The following is a 22,591-nucleotide window of genomic DNA, read 5'->3' as shown; positions in this document are numbered from 1 at the left end:
TATAATTCACTTTATCTTTTTATTTACACCACAAGAATAACAAGTTGTCATAATGTGGTACAAAATACTGGACTTCTATTAAAGTTGAAAGTGAAGTTGGTATTGTCAGAGAAAGACACCATTGGCCAGTAAAAAACAAGTGAAACAAAACAACAAAAACAGGAATGAGAGAGAGATATATAGAGCTAGGAAAAATAACCCAAAACCTTCAACCCCACCAAGTAAAGGAAAAAGGTGGTAAGAAAATTGAAGTACAAAGAATATGCTACCATCACTTAAAGGGTTCATACAGTTAAGAGTGAAACTGTGTCTAAATTACAGAATAAACTGGTAGCTGCTACCAATGGTGACAACATACTGAGCATGTATAGGTATAAAGCAGAATATAATAAGAGTTACAACTTTTGGTACTACATATTTGTAATAAGCTCTTGGGTGAATAGATTTCCATCCCATATACATAGCATCTCCAATGTAGAGCACCAGAAGTGTTAGATTCTTTGTTTTTCCTCTTTTTTCTTTCTATCAATAGGATTTTTCATCAATATCAAATACACGGTGAAGCTCAACTATCACTATGAAGAAACTTCATTTCCTGCTGATATAAAGTTTGTTTGAAACCACAGTGTTTGCACATCACTGCTTAAAAGTGAAATCTATTGATACATCTTTCAAAATAAAAATGTTAACACAGCTGTGCTGAAGAGTTAACTCTTAAAAGTTCTTGACATTTTTATCTGAGCATTAATATAAAAAGAAGTTGGCATATGTTTGTGCCTGCCTTATCCCTTTCCTGCCTAAATGAAAAACAAAAACAAAAAACTCCTCCCCCCTTAAAGAAAAATGACACAGGCAGTTACTTGTGTGTTCTGTACAGTTTCCCCTAGAACATTATTTCCACATAAATACAATAAACTCTATTATTGGTTTGTCACAAGTGCTAGATATTTTTTTCTCTTAAAATGACAAATGTTTAAGTAGTCCTTTGTATTTTTTAAATTTTACAATAAAAAGCACAGGTCCTTAATAAGTTCAGTAAGACAAACTTCCCCCCCTTCATGCTCCTCACTTTAATTTGCATGACAGAAAACACCCCAACAGTTTATCTGTTGCTAATGCCATTAGAGGGGATTTCTCTTTCCAAAGCTGCCACGTGTGGCGTGCAAAATCTGTATACAATATAAAGACATGCCAACCTAACAGACCATGCAACCTCAAGGTGTAGGAAACTTAAAAAAATATATTCATATATATATTTTTATGTATATATATATATATATATTTATATATATATATCAATGCCCATAAAATGTGGGCCCAAAAGTTTACAAAAGGAAGAATGGAATGAGTACATGACTAATAAAAAGGAATGTTTGTGTACTGAAAGTAAAATAAACCCCAAATACTCAACTATTAGTACTTTGTACTACAACCTGGATCTTGCTTCTGGGTAATACAGCTTCAAGATGTTCCTTTGTTTCTAAATTGCTACAAGAGAAGAGTTGTAATAAGCCACCCAATACCTTGGAAGCTGAGTTAGCAAAAACCTCGAGTATCTTGCTGGTGGAACTCAGGTACCTCATATATTCATAGTCTATAAAAATGTGGGAAGCATAGGTGTGTTGCCCAAATCAGCTTGGATTCTTAGTTTAGCCACAGAGCTCACAAGCAGGTCCATGTTAAGTGGGGGAAACAAGGCTACAGTGGCACCTTCCCAACAGCCGTGATGCTCATGTTTGCCTTATGCTACTGGAGCAAGGTCAGGCAACAGCAATTTTAAAAAGATCTCAGAATTCTGGATTATGGAACAGACTGACGTATAACAAAGTTGTTTGTGACTTTAGAAAGGCAATGACGTAGCAACACTTGGTTGTAAGAAACAAAGTAAGAGTCCTAAAATTAACAACATTGAAAGCAGTTACCAAATACTCCAGGCCAACATGTCAACACCATTGAGTTGTGTGTACCAGCAATTTCTTGCAATGAAAAAGTACCGTATTTACTCGAATGTAATGTGCACCTTTTTTGGCCAAACTACATTGCGAAAATTAGGGCGCGTATTAGATTTGATGCTGCATTTACAGTCGCCAGCAAATACTTTTTTGGTTCCAAGGTTTTGAAAATGGAGGTGCGCGTTAAATTTCATGGCGCATTAGACTCGCGTAAATACAGTTAAGTATTTTGAAAACATGTAAAGTGGTGTTGAAAATAAAATGTCTTATAGACTGAAGTAATTGTGGATGCATCACTTTTATCAACAGTCATAAAGGGCTAAACTAACAAAATATGAAATCAGATGATTCCACAGCAAAAATCTTTAAAGATCACAGCAGCAAGGTAGTCATTTTATAAAATATACATTTTATCTTTACTGTCAAACTTTACTCTTAGAGTATGCTCTCGGCAGTTCTAATGCCAAAAAGTATTCATCAATTTGCATGTATTTGGGTTAGCAATAACTCAAATATTGTAGTGTGTCTTAAAAATTGCATATCAAGCATTAAATAAAAACCTCAAACTCTCTCCAGCACTCAGTCGGATTTATAATTAAATTCTCACAATTCTGATTTTAATGGAATGAAGAAAAACAAAACTTTTCAGAACCAGAAAATAAGTTACTACAAAGTGACCCTGTCAGTTATCATAACAAAAATATTAAAAAAGGAAAATACCACTGGTTATTCAGATGAGGGGCATGTAATATCCTACACTGCTTGAAAAAGAACACATGAATTCAGTCTCCTCCAGATATCTAATTTCACCACTAAAAGTTTAGTTACTTATTCTGAGGGTCAACTCCCCTCACCTCAAAAGGCAACTGGGGGGGTAGGAAATAGTGACCAAGATTAGCAGTCTCCCAGCCAAAAAGAAGATATTAATATTACGATTCACTGTGAAATAGTCTTTTAGAGGACTAACTCAACCAGAGTGGTTTAAGAAAAGTTCTGTGTGTATGTGTTAGCATTAACTGCATGGGAGTTTGGCAGACCTTCAACATGGTCACTAAATTTATTAATGCCTTTAATAAATCCTTGTCACACTCTATACTGAGGATATAGGATACATCACTCTTTGTAATATTAATATATTTTTAAGGTTAAGAAAGCTCCTTATTTTTTTAAATGTAGCATAGCAACTATGACTGCAGAACTGATAAAATATACAATCAGTTTCCTGATATAAAAAAGACCTTGGAATCCTTCCTTTTGTGAAAAGGGCTTTCTAAAAACAAAGCCTAACAATTTGCAACTGTCCCACATGACCATGAAAACTCTTGATGGTACGAAAGGCCAAACACAAATAAAACTCCAGTGTGGAAAGTGACACAGGTCAAGAAAATGGTTACTGTTTAGAAACACAGCTGTCCAATGGAAAATAAAATGAAAATTCATGCAATAAGGCTGTTTTAAGGATTTTGTAAAAACCAATATAAAATAAAGCAACAGCAAATACATATTTACTAAAAAAACTCATTTTGTTAAAAGAAGATCAAAATTAAAAATCTTAAATTAAAATAGTGATGTTAGGGTAGTTGCCTAGCGGCTAAAATGTTGGCATTCTGAAAGCATTCCAAACTACAGTTTGAAAATGGTCAAGTTTCAAACAAGATCCCTTTTCTAAAAACCCTTACACTCCAATTCACAAATAAATCTTTTGCAAGGGAACTTCCAATGGCTACCATTGTAATCTGCATTTATTTATATATTTTGTATAAATGCATTATAAATATTTTATCAATAATTTGTAAGAGTCGCGTTTCTAAGCTTGGAATACATTTGGAATATACATTATACATATACATTTATATAATTATACCTAAAATATTAAGCAGTATATCATGCTAGTTGCTTTTAATAAAAAGCATTCCAATTTTTTAAAATTTGCAGTTGTATCTGACGCATGCTTTTACAACCAAATTGATAGTTAAAATGGTTATACATAATGTGTAGTAGGAGATGTTGGGATTTTTAAATCAATCGTTGAATTTTAGAAACCCAACAGTATTTGCCACATTACTGGCAACTACCTTAATTTTCATTTTAAACAGCAATAAAAGAAAACAAAACAAAATCCAAACTTGTCAACTGTTTGGGAGAAGCTCCGGCCATTACTTGCCAGCAGAAATCCTAGAGCCTTTCTTGCTGATTGCAGTTCTCAGCTGCCCGCCCTTCCAGAAGAATCACTGCAGAGTTCTTTTCTTTAAGGCATTGTTCATCAAAACGTCAGAAAAAACCAGCTGCCCAAAATCAATCCAATCTTTTTTTTAAAGGCACAAACTCTTCAGATGGCTTTGGAGATGCTAAAGCCAATCCCCTTTCCGGGCTTTCTTCCTTGGTTTACGTTCTTCCTCGCCACACATATATAGTCTGTCTGCATGTATATTAGGTATAAAAAAGCTTAGTTCTCTTTTCACCCTTCATATAAAGGAAAAAAAAGACTTCTCATATTGTCTGGGTTTTGAAGAGAGTGTCTGGATCACAGGTAGGCAAGAGCCACAAAAATAAAACATAAAACACAAAACTACAATATGGTCTGAGTGGTCTGAACGGAGGATAATCAAACTTTAAGCACCAGTTTTAAATGAAAGTTGTCATATCTGTGTTTAATCCTTGATTTCTTTCTTTTTAAAAAGTTGGCAACTTTGCCAAATACTTCACTGGCTTCTTCCTCTCAAACTTCCGTTTAGGAAAAGAGGAAGAACGCTCAGCGCATATGTCTTTAATATTTCTGCTCTTCACCTGCACTTTTTCTTTTCCACAAGCATATTCTGTACAGATACAGAGAGATTTAGCTTTCTTTTACGCATGGCTGCCTTTCTGTAGTCTGGAAGAAAACCATGACAGGATGCAGGAGTAACAAGAGAAAGCTTCTTGGCAGAGCTTCAAGACAAGACGAACAAACAGGAGAACTCCAGCCTCAAAGATGCCTGCTACAGGGGAGGGTCCTCTTCCATGGGCTCCTCGTCTGGCCTAGAAAGAAATGCATTGACAGGAGTCAAAAAGATGGAGGTACAGAGCAAGCGTCCACTAGGCTCCTTGTGACTGGATATATTGTTTGCAGATTTACCTCCTTCAGCTTAAAGACCTAGGGAGGACTTGGGGAGGCCAAACTTAATAGCATCTGATCATGAGAAACAAAACCTCATTCTCTTCTTTATCTACTCAATGAAAGTAGAGTATTACTGAAATTTTAGCCCTGATAAAATGATAGTTTATAAATTTATAACTTTTAATAAGTTTACAAAAGTAGGGAATGAATGAAGAAATTCACACAGAACATTCATCGGGGAATCACAGTTACATCTGTATCACTTTCATATTGCTTACTCATTACTTTCACAAGAAGTCAAATTTAAATATTGTTGTGATGCACAATGATATAAAAGACTCTTGTGTTTTCACAATATAACGATAGACAGTGATCTGAACACTTGCAATACTTCATAGCTGACTTTGTAATTTGATTCTGAGTAGCTTTAGCCTCCATGAACTTTACTAAACAGCATGTATCCACCTGTGTTAAGCAGTCATAGACTCATACGTCATGCATTTAATGTTACTAAGCATCAGGGCCTAGTTAGTAAAATCTGCCTGCTTTTTTAAAAACAAAACAAAACTGGAAAGAGGACAAGGCCCCCTAGATTATGAGGCCCTGGGCTGCAGCCCACTCAGTCTGTATGTAAATGTGGCACTGCCATCAGGGTTTCTTTAGGCCATCATGCTGTGTCTCTGTAGGTAGAGGGGGATATTCATGAGTAGAGCAGGAGTTCTTGACAGGAAAATATCCACTGCTTGCTTCTTCTCTGCCACTAATCATTCAACAACAGAGGGCAAAAAGGAGGCATTCTGGAGCAGATTGAAAGCTTTCCTGGCATAGCAATTTTCCTTCTCAGCGGTCTTAATGAGAAGGACAATTTTAAAAAACCAGCCCGCAGTTAGCCAAAAAACCGAAGCAAAATGAAGAGGAAAATGTTGCCCTTACTTTCGCCATCACGGAGTCTAGAACAGCTTTGAATTGGGCAGATCCACCTTCCTTCAAATCCTCCCCATCCCCTTTGGATTACTCTCTTATATTCATAATAATCAGTTGGGAACTTCTGGAGATAAATCTGGCTTCCCAACTTTAATAAAGAATCAGGGTGATGTTTAGTTTCTACCTCCATTCAACATTATTAAGCTACAAAGCACTCAGCCTTGAAAAATGCATGGTGGTTCTTCAAATTTTGAAGGCCACAAAATAAAAGTACTTTAATATTAGAAAGGACTTCCCGGATAAATGCAATTTTCTAGACCCACTTGATGGGAGACCCGAGAGCAGCTTTAGAATCTATAGAGGAATATTTCATATTATGGTAAGCAATTGGTTCCACTGTTCAATTATTCAAAACCGTTGTGTTCCTGACCCCCACACATGTCGGTGAGGATGCATAATCCTGCCCCATTTTCTGACCACTTCCGGGTTGTGGTGATGCGCACACATGCAGTTGTACAGGCAATGATGAATTGATGTACTTCTAGTATTAAACATAAATCAATCCTGCTGCAGCCTGAAGCTAATACATCTTACCAGCAAACAAGTCTTTGCACTGAATTTTATTTTTCTCCTTGCTGAACACAACCCTTTTTTGTTTTTCTTCAAATCAGGACACTATGCTGAAGCCTAATGTGCTTCACCTGCAGATGCCTAATTTCCCACTTTTTGCCTAAAATACCACTGTTTTAGATGTAAGCAGATGGAAAGAAGTGAAGCTCACTTTTTGTCATGTGGTGGCTTGACCCCCACTGATAATGATGCCATAGCTGTTACAGTTTCTGCTTCTTCGTTCTCACACTTCTGTGCATCTATCAAAGAATAGCTGACTGTTGAGGAATAGCGCTGGAGTGAGTGCCAGTACTTACCTAGAGGAGATAAAAAATGACATGCCATTAGGCAATCCACTACTGCCCATTGCTTTTAGTATAGCTACAGAAAAACCCCAACCATTATCACTACTGCTGACACAGCACCATCCATGTCCATACCATTTTACAAAGAACAGGTTTAACAGCTCCTACCCAAAGAGGCTCACACAGGGAAACAATAGGATGTTGGGACTAGAGGAGGGTGGGGAACCTCTGGCATGCCAAGGGTCCTGATTTGGCCTGTGAAACATGGATGTAGCCGGGGGGGGCAGGGAGGGCAGCTGCCCCCCAAATCAATAAAAAGTAATACAAATCTGAGGTTATGCCCCCCCTAACAAAAATTCTGGCTACACCCATGCTGTGAGACTGTTTTCCTCAGACTTCACCCACCTGTCCCACATTCAACCTGATATGTGAGATCCGGGCACATGTGGGGCAGGGACAGACATGGCTGGATCAGCTGCTCCACTGAGCTTCCCTTGTGGAATTCTTTTGCAGAAAGGAATGACTGAAATCCCTGCCCATCACCACTCGGGAAGTGAGTTCAACCCTGTAGCACTGGCTGTGCAACCAGCTTCCCTTGAGAGAACTCAAGCACACAGCTGGCCTGCGGAAAGCAGCTTTGTCAGCCCTGCGCTTGGTGTTTTGATGAACAATGGGGATGGCAAAGTCTCTTGCGCTGGGCTTCCCAGGCACTCCACAAGCTGGCTGCCAGGTGCTTGGGAAGTGCTGCAAGAGGACAGGTTGGCCAGACAACACACCTGCCCACCATCTGACATCATGATGTCAGGGGATTGTCTTGCCCACATGTTGAAAGTTGGTCAAAGGCAAAAAAAATTCAATAGGCTTAAAAATTAAAGTTTTAAAATATTTATTTCTACAACTTATATCCCACTCCTAATCACAAGTGATCTTATCGTAGATCACAATTTACAATACAAAACACATCCATCCATACAAAATACAATTAAAAGCTCACCATCTATCTATCAAAAATGATAATCAACATGGCCGTGAGGCAGCATGCGCAAGATGCACTTTAACCGTGCAACCATATGCATGAGAAACATAAAGTGAAGTGGCTGGCAAGTAACCAGTTAGCCCATTCCAAAAGAAGTTATTTATGAGACAAATTCCAAATAATCTGCACTCTCCACCTCATTTTTCCACCATGTTTCCTTTTTCCAAGATCAGATACTGAACTCCTGACAATTTATTTGCCTCATTACATTTTCATTCTCCAGGTACCTTTGCTATTTGCATTGTTTAGAATTGAAACTTTGGGGCTTTTCTATTACAATATGCATTTTGATTCTTACTTGTGTATATTATGTTTTTAATTGATTTTGTTAGTTCTAATGGTTTTGCCTTTGGGTGCTTGTAGAATAACCTTTCTGATTTTAAATGACGAAACATTTAATATAATTTCTTTCAGAATTATTTTACATCTCCATAGATTTTCGTAGTGTAAAGCAGTCTGCAAGCAAGTTGAAGTTGTGGTTTATTATTTGAGTTAATGGAACTACATAGCTTCACTTTAAACTGATGAAATCAGGAACTCTGCTTAACTGCGGAATAGCAATGACTGCTCCCAGATACTCACTGTGTATTTCAATGACCTTCTCAATGGAATGTACTGCATTAGCATTTGCTCTCTGCTGTAATACCTTTTCAGGAATAGGATCAAGCTGAAATGATTAAAAACGTGCACTTTAGATTAATTGAATTTTAAAAAATAAGTATTATTTCAACAGTTGTTACAGAATTCTACATAACCAAGTTATGCTTACTGTCTGGCTGTTAACACTACTGACTACTCACCACTTCCTACAAGGATAAAATGCAGCTCTTCCATTCCTAGTTTCTTTCTGAAAGCAGGACACAACTTCCGAGAGTGGCAGTGCCCTGCCCTTTGCTGCCTCACTATAATCTATAATCTATAATTGCTGCTTCTTTCCCATTCCCTCAAGAAATGCCGTTGCCTCTAACCCTTTACAGAAAAGAACTCTGAAAGAAAAGATGTTCTAATTATCTGTTTGTTTGTTTTTAAATGTAGTTCTGTGGCACCTTCAGCAATCTAGTAGTGGAGGCTTCTCATTTATATTTGGCAACGTGAAGCAGCCTTTCACTTGGCACTTCCAATGTGTTAATACTCTTTGAAATTTTCCAGTCGGGACCTTATTTTGACAGTCTTCTATCACAAATGAATGAACCTGACCATATTCGAAAATGGCATACTCTAGGGACAAATAACTTTCCCAAAGTGAAAGATTTCAGAACTTTAAGTATGACACTCTGACTCTTCAGCACATTTTAAGGCTTCTAAAATTCAAATATTGACTCCTGCTGAACTAAATTCTTACCTTAAAGCAGAAACAAAATACCCTTGTGTGTGTAAGAAGAAATTATGGAGGCGGAGTGGGGGGCATTAAGGGTTTGCCTGCCTGTGGAATGGAATGGGTTACTGATTCACTTTCTAGATTTTGTATTAAGTCCTAGTGCCTAGGGCCACACAAAACCAACTGTGAGAAAGGAGAACAGCTCTATTAGGGCCCAGAGTAGCTCATAAGCCTGAAGAGGGACTGGGAGTATTAGGATGGCAGGAGATATATAGCATTTGTTGCCCTTGTCCTGGAGAAAGCAAAGCTATGGCAGCTCACCGGGAAGACCATGCAATTGTGAAGTCTATTACACTGATTACAGGAACAGCTGAACAACTCTAAAACAGCGCTAGCATTTTGAATGGTAGCCTCAGCTGTGATAATACCAAATGTGGATCAGGTGCTTTGAGGCCCAACAGGAAGTAAAGAGTTGCTGACATTTGTGTGGCCCTCACAATGGATAGCTTGCTCCTGTTGTGGTATAATGCGGTCCTTAGGGGAGATTTGTATTGTACAGGTGCACAGACTATCACTGAACTGGTGCTTGAGGTCACTGATCCTTATATGTCTATTCCTACTGGCCCCCTTAGTAGGCACTGGGCAGACAACTGGCTTGTGGGATTGACTCAAAATAAGCAACGCACACCTTACACACATCCACAAAGGAGAAGCATCAAAAGACATTTCTTGAAAACATGCTTCCTCAATAGAGGCATCAATAAACTTATTGGGCTTGGTTAAAAAAACACCATTTGTTTGCTAACAGAAACTTCTACTGAAATCATTTGTTGTAGCTTGGCTATTAAGCATGTGAAGTCCCCATCTCAAAACCACACTTTAGCCATAAATCTAGTTACAGGTAGGTAGCCATGTTGGTCTGCCATAGTCAAAACAAAATAAAAAAATTCCTTCCAGTAGCACCTTAGCGACCAACTAAGTTTGTTATTGATATGAGCTTTCATATATCAGAAGAAGTGTGCATGCACACGAAAGCTCATACCAATAACAAACTCTGGAGCTGATCATGGTTGACATAATCATCTGTAGGATAAATACAAAGTCATTCTTCCACAGTTATTCCCAAATAGGTTCTTTACTTGGGGTCTCTGAGGGTATCCCTTGAGCTTCTCTCATATAGCTGCCGTACACTCCAATAGGGAAAAGAGCAAAGAACTGGAGCCGGACATGGGCATAGCCAAGGAGGGGCAGGAGGGCAGCTGCCCCCCTAGATCCACAAACATTATGGAAAAGCATTGAAAGTACTTAATTATTTGAGGTTCTGCCCTCCCAGCAGAAGCCTCTCCTGCCCCCCCCCCCGGCAGAAGCTATGCTATCTGAACTTTCATTTGTTAAAAAAAGCTGAATACCTTTTGTGGCTCCCCTAAAAAAAAAGCTCAGCCGCCCCACCCCAACAAAAATCCTGGCTACGCCCATGCAGCAGGAAATAGTAATAAGGGGCCAGTAAAAGAACAGGAAAATTTCCGGGCAACTCCAGTGTCTAAACGTATTTCTTGACTGCAGAAATCAACAAGATTTTCCAGACTTCTCATTATCAAGATTTTAACAGGACAAGTGTAGTGTGAGTGACTTGAGGATTTTAGCATGATTGATTATTGTTCTTATACAGAAAATATTGCCCAATACATAACAATACAAAACTGATAGGTTTCAAACTGAGATTATAATATAATCACTGATGCTACTACTGATGGTATATCACAGTATGTGTGTAAAAATAAATAAAAAATAAATAACAACTTTGCTTTGGTATTTTTTATACCTCAATTCCTAGCAAAGCAGAAACGCACGCTTCAGATGCATCACAAATGGCTGTTAGGTCATGGCCTCCTTCAAGAGCTAAAATGATTCGTCCTCCAGCAAGACCCATGAGCTGTTTTGTCAGGTACCCAAAGCCTGAGATACAAGAAATGCAAGAAAGGGCAACAATTAACAGATTTAATTTATTCTATAAAGTTGGAAACATTATAAAAATGAATAAAATTACTTATAAAGGTATTTGGTAGAACCAAACTTATTTAATCACATTGCATTGCATTCAACTAAGTTGTCATGTGTGCACAAGGACTTATGCAATGGAACACGGCCCCCCATGCTCTCCCCACCCCCACTCTAAATTTGTTCCAGAGGGTTGGGGGAAACTGCCAAAACAGATGGGGGGGAGGGAGGGAGGGAAACCTCCACTGCACAAGCATAAGTCCATGTGCAAATGGGGCAACTTTGTTGGTTTGCTGCATTTGCAAAACCGAAGGGACCTCTCCAGGGTGCAAGCTTGGGCAGCGTGTCCAAGACCTCCCGTCCCAGTCTCACGGATGTGTTGCAAAGCAAAGCAAAATACTTGACACCAGCTTGGCTACCGGAGTTGCCAGAAGGAGACATACAAGATGCCATCCAAACATTCCAGGGATTCCACTCCAGAACTGTGTAGGGTTTACTCCTTAGCCTTTTCTTCTCCTGGAGATATCCCACAAGGCCGCAGGTACAGATTTTTCTTCAGGGTTTACTCCAGAAGTCTTCCTCACAAGACAGGTCCCTAACTCACCGTGGGTTTAAGACCCACTGGCTCCCCTTCACCTGGTTTAGTCAACCAGTCAAAGCCATTACCTGGGCTATGGCCACCGTCACAAGCTGGCAGCTTCTAGGAGCCACAGATGAGAGCAGAGTGCAGGGTGAGGACCAAAGTAGGACAAACCACCCAGAAGGAGTGTTCCCCACCAGAGATCCCTTTGTTGGCTGCAACCCATTATTTGTTAACGTGTTTTGTGATTCAACCAAAACTTTTTACACCTCCAAAGAACTTACGGTTTGCACACTCAGCCCTTATGGTTTGCACATTCACCACAAGCAGGGCTTTTCCCCCACTGGAACTCACCGGAACTGCATCTGGCACCTCTCAGCTGGGGGGGGGGGGGGGGAGAGAAGAGAGACCTGACCAGCCTCAGCAAAACCCCGCTGGCACTTCCGGCTCCTGAAGGCGATATCCTCTAGGAGCTCCAGAGAGGGGCAGGCAGGATGGAGGTGCAGGACGGCTTTGCTGAGGCTCTTCTGCAAACTGACACGCAGAAAAGCCACACCTCAGCTGAACAAGCCCCCATGCTGCTGCTGGCTCACAGGCAGGCAAGCCATCACTTTCTCCTGGGAGGAAGAGGAAGTCCCACCCCCACCCTCCATGCGTAGGTGGCTGAGGTAGCCCCACAAGTGAAGCCTGACAGAAGTTGCCCCTGGCTTGTGAGGAGACACCGCCACCCAAAAAGATATCCTCTTTGGGCTCTGGGGTGGGTCTTCTGAGGGAGATACATTCTGGCACCTTTTGGTCTGTAACAGACATAGGCAAACTCTGGCCCTCCAGATGTTTGGGATACAATTTCCACCATCCCTAGCTAACAGGACCAGTGGTCAGGGATGATGGGCATTGTAGTCCCAAACATCTGGAGGGCTGGAGTTTGCCTATGCCTGGTCTAGAAAAAGGCACTGACTCCATATCTATCTACCTTTTTAGATAGGTCTTTGGGTTTAATGCTGCTTTTACTGCATTTTGTTGCTAATTTCATTTTACTGTTTTTAATTATGCTATTTTGAGGTCTTTATTTTATATTGCATTTGTAAGCTACTGCCAGCTATTGATGAGGTGGGATAATAATGTTTAGATAAATAGAAGAAGGAATCTGAATTCTATGTATAACAGGGAAGTGTGTTTTTGCATTGTTTGTGACTGGAAAGAATTATATTATAGTGCCTATAAAAAACCCCTCCCTAAACTAACAAGTGTAGGAAGAGTCTAGGTACAGTGAGTTATTATTAAACAGACAACTCAAATAGATAACAGGGTAAATTTGCAAAGAAAATGAGATCACTGAAATTTAAGCCTGTGGGGACTTACATTTTGCTGACAGATTATATCCTCCAAGTGGTGCAGGATGACCTTCCACTGCATCAAAACCAGATGATACCAGCACAACATCTGGAGCAAACTCATTAGCAATAGGCATTACTACTGTTCTGTAACAAAAAAAGGAACAATAGAAAGCACATTACTATGCCTTGCTCTTGAATGGACAGCTACAATGAGACAGAATCTTGTTCAATGGTGCTTTTTAACACAAAATATAGAACAAAATATGGAAGAAAGGACTAGAAAGGGAACCGGACAGTGTACAAGGGCATTTCTTGAGTTGTTTGGGCCACAGTGTAAAAGGTAGCTTGTTCTTCAGATTTGTGAGCAGTTGCAAAGAAAATGATATAGTTCCATCAAATTTCTTTAGGTTGTGGCTAGTGGTGGTAATCCAAATCACCAGGTGAGTGCCTGAGTCCCATTGATTTTGTGGGTTTTAAGAACTTAACTGCATGGTTAAATCTCTGTGATTTCAATCTTGATATAGTAACATAAAGGGGGGGGGATAATTAATGCATGTTTCATTCACACAAATCTGAATAGACTGAAGGACAAGCATCTCAAATTGTGATACACTTTAAGAAAAGCACTGTTGTATCAAATAACAAACGTTACAAAGAATCAGCAGCTTCAAATACCGTATTTTTCACCCCATAGGACACACTTTTTCCCCTCCAAAAATGATGGGGAAATGTGTGTGCGTCCTATGGGGTGAATACAGGCTTTCGCTGAAGCCTGGAGAGCGAGAGGGGTCAGTGTGCACCGACCCCTCTCGCTCTCCAGGCTTCGCGCAGATCTCCGCAAGCCGTGGGAGCCCGCGCCGGGCTCCCACAGCTTGCGGAGAGTTGCCTGCATGCCGAAGGCTGGGCGTGCTGAGCTCAGCACGCCCAGGTTTCGCGCACCTCTCCGCAAGGCGTAGGAGCCCTGCGCTGGGCTCCCACGGCTTGCGGAGAGTTGCCTGTTCTGGGGGCTGGGGAAGCTTGGGCTTACCCCGCCCCAGCCCCGCGCCGGGGGGGGAATTCCCCCCTTTATTTCCCCCCCCCAAAAAACTAGGTGCGCCTTATGGGACGGTGCGTCCTATAGGGCGAAAAATATGGTAGATATTTTAAATTTTGGTCCTGGTAGACAGCTTGTGTCAAGAATGGGACGCTGCTTCTCAGTCTGCCTGTGGCTTTTGATACCACTAACTAAGATAGACCACTTCTGTAGAATGGGTATTGGGGGCACTGTTTTACAGGGCTCCAGTCCTGTCTGCAGGGCCATTTCCGAGAATGCCCCACAGTCCTTGTGCTATGGTGTGCTACTAGGCACAATCCTGTTGCCAATGAATGCCACTGGGATGGTGATTAGGAGTTTTGAGGCAAAGTATCATTAGTATAGGGACGCAGGTGGCGCTGTGGGTTAAACCACAGAGCCTAGGACTTGCTGATCAGAAGGTTGGCGGTTCGAATCCCCGCGACGGGGTGAGCTCCCGTTGCTCGGTCCCTGCTCCTGCCAACCTAGCAGTTCAAAACCATGTCAAAGTGCAAGTAGATAAATAGGTACCGCTCCAGCAGGAAGGTAAACGGCGTTTCTGTGCGCTGCTCTGGTTCACCAAAAGTGGCTTAGTCATGCTGGCCACATGACCCGGAAGCTGTACGCTGGCTCCCTCGGCCAATAAAGCGAGATGAGCGCCGCAACCCCAGAGTCGGTCACGACTGGACCTAATGGTCAGGGGTCCCTTTACCTTTTACTTTATCATTAGTATGCTAGAACATTTCTGGATACAGTTGTGGAATTGATGGGGACTAATAAACTGAGCTTGAACCCTAGGAAGACAGACGCAGTGTGGATGAGGGGTTCCTGTATCGAGAACAGTCATTTGCCTATTCCTGACTGGACTACTCTCCCTCTGAAATAACAGGTTCCTTGTTGGGAGTGCTCCTGAATCCATCTTTGTCACGTGAGGCTCAGCAGCTGGAGTGCCTTGGACCAGCTACAGCTGGTGCACTAACTACAGCTGTTCTTGAACAAGGATAGTTTGCCTATGGTGGAGGATTATTGTCAACATCACTGACTTAGTAATAGCCTTCTAAACAACCATCTCAAGGTGATGTACACTAAAGAAAATTAAGAACATTTAAAAACACAAAAACAGCAAATGTATTTAAAACAAAACTAAAACCATACAAAGTAGATTATTGTGGTGAAGACCCATTTATTCAGGCTGTCAGAACAAAAATGTCAATTTCCCCCCAGAAAATGCAGATATTAGGCACTTGCCCTATATTGAGAGGAATGCTAGCATTCCTGTAGTGTCCAGCTTTATGATGAATTTTTATGGTGCTTAATTTTTATAGGATTTATTTTTATAGTTTCGAATTCTATGTACACCATTTAGAGACATCAATGATTAAGTGGTTGGAGGACGAATGGTGGTTAACAAATTGAGGCTGAATCCTGACAAGACAGAAGTTCTTGGGGAACAGGGGGTGGGCGGGTGTAGAGGACTCCCTGGTCCTAAATGGGGTAACTGTACCCCTGAAGGAGCAGCTGTGCAGCCTGAGAGTCATTTTGGGCTCACAGCTGTCCACGGAGGCGCAGGTCAATTTTGTGTCCAGGGCAGCTCCATCTGGTACACAGGCTGAGAGCCTACCTGCCCACAGACTGTCTCGCCAGAGTGGTGCATGCTCTAGTTATCTCCCGCTTGGACTACTGCAATGAGCTCTACGTGGGGCTACCTTTGAAGGTGACTCGGAAACTACAACTAATCCAGAATGCGGCAGCTAGACTGGTGACTGGGGGCGGCCGCCAAGACTACATAACACTGGTCTTGAAAGACCTACATAGGCTCCCAGTACGTTTCAGAGCACAATTCAAAGTGTTGGTGCTGACCTTTAAAGCCCTAAACAGCCTCGCCCCAGTATACCTGAAGGAGCGTCTCCAATGTTGATGAATTCTTAAGTTTTATTGTTTTTGACTGTTCCTCATAAACTGGCAAATGTGAGTAGATGCTGGGTTCCTTACATTTTAGCAGCTAATAGCTTTATCTCTAACATGTTTTTTTAATTTAAAGAAGTAAATTCAATTTGCAACTATTCTTTGAATAAGTTGTACTTTTTATATAACAAACATGATAATTTTATGGCAAACCAAGTTATATATGATTTGATTTGTACTGTTTTGGCTTGCACTCAAAGTCATATTTAAAAACTGGGACAGGAATATTCAAAAATAGTCAAGAAAACCAAATTAACTTGATGGACTAGCTGCAACACTGTGTTATTGAATACATGATTCTGGATTACATTCTAGTGGGTGAAGAAGGCAATTCACCTGTCTCAGGGGCCTGTAAAAAGGAGACAATCTTGCTGCCCAGAAACAATGGGTAAAGTGGTAGAGAGTGAAATTCTCACACTGACACCAACTCACCCATTAATATTTCAGCCAAAGGCCTCTAGTTTCATAACAGTGTCTGGTTTCATTAGAATATATAGTAATTCCACTGACATTCTGCAGCTGAAGAGAATATTTTCTTTCTTATATTTTTCACAGACGGCAGCTACCTTTTCATGAACAAAGTATACTAGGAGTTAAAGAGAAGGCATGTGTATCTTTGCCTAGCTCAAAAGGATCTCCACTGATTCATCTGAAGACTTCAAAGCATCTGAATTTTGCATTTGGACTGGTTTGAATTACAGCTCAGTTCTGCATTCTGAGTTTCTAAGTTCATAGTGAAACTGCCTGTAGCTTCTGGATTTCATTAGGGCTAATTTTCTTATCTTTTCTTCAACTTTTGGTTTGATCCCTTGGAAAGGCAACGTGGCATTCAATGGGCCAGAGTAACAAGGTGCTGCTTTTAAGACATGCATTGCCTCATAAGATTGGGGGGGGGGGGAATACAGCCCATTCCCTTCACTTTTCTGCCTCTCTGGGGACTATGAATTGTAAACTTCAAAGAACCCTTTTACATTAAAATGAATATAAGTGAATCAGAAAAAGGTTTTTCAAAGCAGCTGGTTATGAACCTCAAAGGCCACTTGACAATCTATTATCATGGGGCAGAGGGACTTGGCACAAGATTAAACAGGTTTCCAACATAACTTCCAGGCTGAAGGTGTGTGCACATAGGCATGGACTGCTGGAATTGTTTTCTATGGATGTGGTGTGCAATCCTACGTTTTTCTAGCAGGCACAGGTTTGTGCCCCACAGGGAGTGGGGGATGACAGCTTGGCCAGTGGTGATCTGGCCCACCTGGCTGACATTCCAGGCTGGGCAGTGGGTGCCCAGACTGTGTGGCCTTCTTCAAGGCTGGCTTCATGCTGTGGTGCAAGAGTCAAGGCTAGGCAACACAGATAAGAAGGCAACCGTTCACTCTGGTTTGCCTACGGCCCATTTAAGAGGACTGAAGCTGGTCCTCTTCTCAGGGAATATTTGCATTCAAATACTTAGAATTGCAGTAGAATTGGAAATGTGAGAGGCCCTGGCAACAGTAAAGAGCAGCAGGGAGAACAAAAGGTGTATTGTTATCATCACGTGGAAGGGGGGAGCACTCTAGCATACAAATACCTCTTAGATCTTTACCCCCCCCTCCCATTTTACATATCTGTCACCTCTCACCTCCTTCACCCCCATCCACCTCCGTTCCAGTACCACTGTCATCTGGGGCATCAACACTTGCCTTAACCCAGCTGCTCTTTCAGCTGGGAAGAGAGAGAGATGCAGTGGCAAGTTCTGTCTGCCACAAAGCAGAAGCAGAAGCTACAAGCCCAGGAGAAAAAATGTATTTTAAAATGTCTATGTAAATCCACTTTTCAAAAGAAGCTCAATCCAGGTGGTTCAGGGGGCAGCAGTGAGTGGGCGCACTCCCTATTCATCACCTGAAGTGGAAGCTGTAGCAAAGTGAGGAGGAGAAGCTGGGAACTGGATGGGAATGCAGTGTTTCCATACTTATGCTTTATATAGCAATGCTGACACCTAGTTATCTGTATTCAATATGGCACAAGATCCAAATATTTTGAAACCATTGGACACATCTAGCTGAGAGACCAGTAGCTAGTTTCATCCAGCAAGTGCCCTGGTCCAAACTCACGGCTGTCCTGGTTTTTCCAGCTGAAGTGGATGGCCAGTCACAGGGCAACAGTGTCTGCCCTTCAACAGCGACACCTCTATCCAAGAGGGTACTTAAGTTCTTCACCTTCACCAATAGTAAAATCCACAGGAAGGCTTTTACGAATAACTCATTCCTTAACCAGGGTAAGGTGAAGCTCTAGAGGTATTCAAAGAGACCAGAAAAGGTGGAGATTGCCCAAAGGATACTGGCAATGCATTGGTTTCTTTTGTGGCAAGGACCAGTGGCAGTATCATTCAATACACGAGCATCACAGACTTCTGTACTGAACATTTTTGAGAAGACAGTGGTCACCTGTTGTGGACAATAAAATCTGGTCTCAGGAACAGACTGGAACTATTAGTGCAATTGATCAAGCTCTTAAAGAAAGGCCTCAGCTCAGAGGCAGAGCACCTGGTTTGCATGTAGAAGGTCCCAGGCTCAACCCACATCATCTTCAGGTAGGGCTGGGACAGAACTCAAAACTCAAAGCTGAACTAGATGACCCAATGGCCTGACCCAGTAGAAGACAACTTCCTATGTACTGCTTGTATTCTGTGGTGCTTTGCAGTAAGCAGGAACTAAGCTTTTAGGTATAGCAGGCTTGAGTACCCCACAGTAATGCTTTGTGGGGGATCACCATAAAAGAAAGGGAACAGATGAGAGTTATTCAAAATAATTGTAAAGCTTTTCATATCAGTTTTAGCAAAATACAGTGGTACCTCGGATGTCGAACGGAATCTGTTCCGGAAGTCCATTTGACTTCCAAAACCAAAGTGAAGCTTCCAATTGACTGCAGGAAGCTCCTGCCGCCAATCAGAAGCTGCAGAAGTCACGTCAGACATTCGGGTTCCAAAGAACGTTCACAAACCGGAACATTCACTTCCAGGTTTGCAGCGTATGGGAGCCAGAACATTCAATTCACAAGGCGTTTGGGATCCAAGGTACAACTGTAAAACAAAACCTGGGAACAATAAAAGTTGGCAAGTCTACCTACCGGTGAATGCCACAATTGTTATCAAAAAAGTTTTACTTCTTGTAAAAGCTTGCATCTCATGCAAACTGCAAAACAACTACAGGCATCAGTAAATAAAAAGTGCTTAATTAGAAGACAACAGAGCATGATCTAGAAATGTGCAGGACATGCCCCTTTTCACTTTGTTTTCCAAATAAGTGCCCCATCAAATGGAAAGAGGCTTAAAGCTGGTTAGAAAGCCAAGCAAGGACTGGGGAGATGCAAGTTCATATCTCTTGTCTGGAGATCCTTGGAGAAAATGCAGAATAAAAATGCAATCTTTTAATAATGTGTCCCTGTGTACAGAGGGATATTGCTAGCTTAATTTTTTTTTTCAAGTGACAATAATCTAAACAAAACTCACTGTGTAAGTGATCCATAACAGTTTGCTGTGAAGACATGTACTCGACCACTGGTCTTTACAACTGTTTGTTGCTGAAGGGAAAGTAATGGCAGTACCTTGATTTAGTGTTGCACACTTCTTCATTTAACATATGTGACTCAAGATGAGCATGACAACCACAGCCATCTGACAGGGAAGCATAGATCTGCAATGCTCATATGATGCTATAAATCAGAGGTAGGGAATGTATTCACTCCTCTGGTATTATCTATACCTATACATCATGGAAAGTACTTTCCTAAAACTCTCCCCATATCAGGCAATAAGTTCACTATGTAGCACAATAGTACACAGGAGGATGAGCTTAACTGCAATCTTTGCCCATTTAGCATGATGTGCTCACATCTAGGTAAACTGGAGTAGCACTTAAACGATGTACAGAGCACAGATGTACAGCAAAATTCCATGTATCTCAAGTGAACCTATACATTATGACCCTCCATTTTAAAAACAAAAGACACCTGAATAGTGCAAGCTACTTAGCTCATGGATACTTGAAAGCTCTTACTTTAGAGACCTTAGTTAAAACTTCAGTGAAAGAATTATGTATTCCAGACTGTGCTGTGTATTATGATTTCCTTTGACGAGATTTGAAAGCATATACATAGAATTATGATACCGAGAACTGTGATTCCATCAATATCTTCTTCCAATCTTGTTATAAACTCTTTGATCAAGCAATGCTCTACTTAATTAAATTTACTGAAACAGCAGAATAAGACCAAAGTGGCCCATCAGAGGTGATGGAAATAAATAACAAGTAAAGAATACATATGCATTGTGGAACCAAATTTAGATAGATATTAACAAATTACTTAAATATGGATGAAAATGCAATTAGTTCTGTGCTGGCAGGGGACATTCTTTCTATTCTGCTTCCCTACCTTCTTGGTTACTACTCTTGGTTGTGTTTAATTAAGTCCTTCTCAGAGTAGACCCACTGAAATTAATGAACCTAAGTTAATCATGCCCATTAACTTCAATGGGTCTCATATGAGGAGGACTAGCATGGAATACCACCCTCTGTCTCCTGTTCTTCTAACAATAAGATAGAAATTTGCTTTGCTTGCAAATCCAGATCAACTGAAATCAATTTTTATTATTAGCACTATTAAAGCAGACAACATGCAGCAACTAGCCTGGAATGGCCAATGACCTGAGGTTGTTTCATAAAGCATGGCTTATGAAGTCTTGAATGATCATCTGAACTGGGTCACAACAACTTTGGGAAATTGTGTCATAAAATGGGAATGTGTACAAAATGGCTTTTCTATACAAAGTTATGCACAATGGCAATTTCACTGTGTTTCATGTTTGAGAGAGAATCCTATTCATTATTATAACATGAATGTATGCATGAGGGTTATCAATATTGTGCTGGTGAACAGTGTCCATGTGCCAGTTTTTCCACATTGCATCAGCACCTTGCCACTTGCAGTCAGCTTTAACAAGGTACTCAACACACACACACACACACACACAGAGAGAGGTTTGTGTGTGTGTACACAAACACACATACAACAACTCAAAGGGCCCATTTAGGGATAAATATAGGCAGGAAAAGCAGAGAGGATTACCTGAAAGCCGTCAAGTATTCTGTATCTCCCATGGGTGGATCAAGACCACCAGTAAATGCCATGTTAACATTGAAACCGGCACCTGGTCCTATGCCAACCTAGGAAAGGGGTGGAGAGGAAAAGAAAGCAGCAGGTTACACCTTTGGCAAATATTGCCATGCATGGGGGGCTGCCCATATCACCTCAGCAATATCTCCAATAATTTTATGTTGTTCCTACAATTCAAAGTGTGATAACACAACAGTTGTTGTTGAGAAGGTATTCTATTTTGCTTAAAAATCCACTGCTTCCTGCGCCATCAGATCAATGAGTGGGATGAAAGGCAGAAACAGCCTTAATCCTTAGTTAGCATCTAAAAGAAAAACATATGCTCATGCTCATAACTTTAAAATAGTTATTACATTTAAAAAAAAAAATACCACCAAATTGTTTAAAGTTCCAGTCATATTTTAAAGCCGTTCACACAGAATTGCTGGGGACTCTGGATTTGGTACACTGAAGTAGCTTCTTAACTGCCGCAAATACTGTAAATGCAGAATCAGCTTCTTTTCCAAAAATGTTTCCTGGAGTTCTAATATCCAAGTGCACACATTTTCCTTACTGGATTCAGTGAGCTCAGGATCATCACTGCTGCTTTGGGCCAGAAGCCACTGGCTGAGATTATTTGCAACAACAAAATACTCTCTTAAAATCAACAAAATAGCACATAATAAGGAGCATATATCAGAGGAAACCATGCCTCCTGGTCTCCAGATAAAAATATAAAGACTGTATCTTAAGAGCTGTCATTCTTAAGTGAACGTGAGAGAGCTGGGCCTTGGAGCAGGTTTTTTTCTGCCCCCCCCCCCATCCCAGTTGCTTGAGTTCCTATGACCTTGGCATGATGTGCTCTGTCTATGGGTGCATCCAGGTCAAGGCCTGCCTTTTATCACAAAGGGTCGCTAAGATCTAATTTTTCTGTGTGCCTATTTGGTACATTGCCTTCCACAGGGCCGCTTTTTCATGTTTTTTCATTGCTATTCTGTGGCTTGCCATCCATATCAGTGGATGTATCGGGGGGGGATGTTTGTCCCTTCCCTCAATCTCTCTTCCCTGGTCCTTTCTATTCTGGGCACGTGTGCAAGTATTTCTGCATCTATACAACTTAAAAACAAACAAACCCAAAAGTGTGCAAAAGCAATTATTATAAAATTTCACAATGGAGCCATGTGCTTTTTTGTTTTAGATTTTTACCTAAAGATCACACAAGAATGATAAGATCCTCTGCAAGACTCTCCTTGTATTGTGTGTGTATTTTGATTATAGTCTCCAAG

At 40.9% G+C, this 22,591-nt stretch overlaps 1 protein-coding gene across 7 annotated transcripts in view; it reads right to left on the bottom strand.

Annotated features, from left to right (window-relative positions):
* The window catches only part of HDAC4 (histone deacetylase 4), a 119,223-nt gene continuing 96,632 nt past the window's right edge, over positions 1–22,591 (bottom strand). For all 7 annotated transcript variants that reach the window (XM_083627318.1, XM_083627317.1, XM_083627320.1 and 4 more), the window contains 6 exons: positions 21,279–21,376; positions 13,182–13,300; positions 11,064–11,197; positions 8,506–8,590; positions 6,755–6,899; positions 1–4,970 (listed from right to left, as the gene is read on the bottom strand). In XM_083627318.1, the coding sequence (XP_083483444.1) occupies positions 4,931–4,970; positions 6,755–6,899; positions 8,506–8,590; positions 11,064–11,197; positions 13,182–13,300; positions 21,279–21,376 (621 nt within the window). In that variant the 3' untranslated portion in view covers positions 1–4,930. The remainder of the gene's footprint in view (positions 4,971–6,754; positions 6,900–8,505; positions 8,591–11,063; positions 11,198–13,181; positions 13,301–21,278; positions 21,377–22,591) is intronic.

Source organism: Podarcis filfolensis (genome assembly GCF_964270895.1).
Source record: "Podarcis filfolensis genome assembly, chromosome: 1".
Classification (NCBI taxonomy): domain Eukaryota; kingdom Metazoa; phylum Chordata; class Lepidosauria; order Squamata; family Lacertidae; genus Podarcis; species Podarcis filfolensis.
The sequence above is the reverse complement of the archived record's forward strand: the minus strand, read 5'-3'. Positions and strand labels throughout refer to the sequence as shown.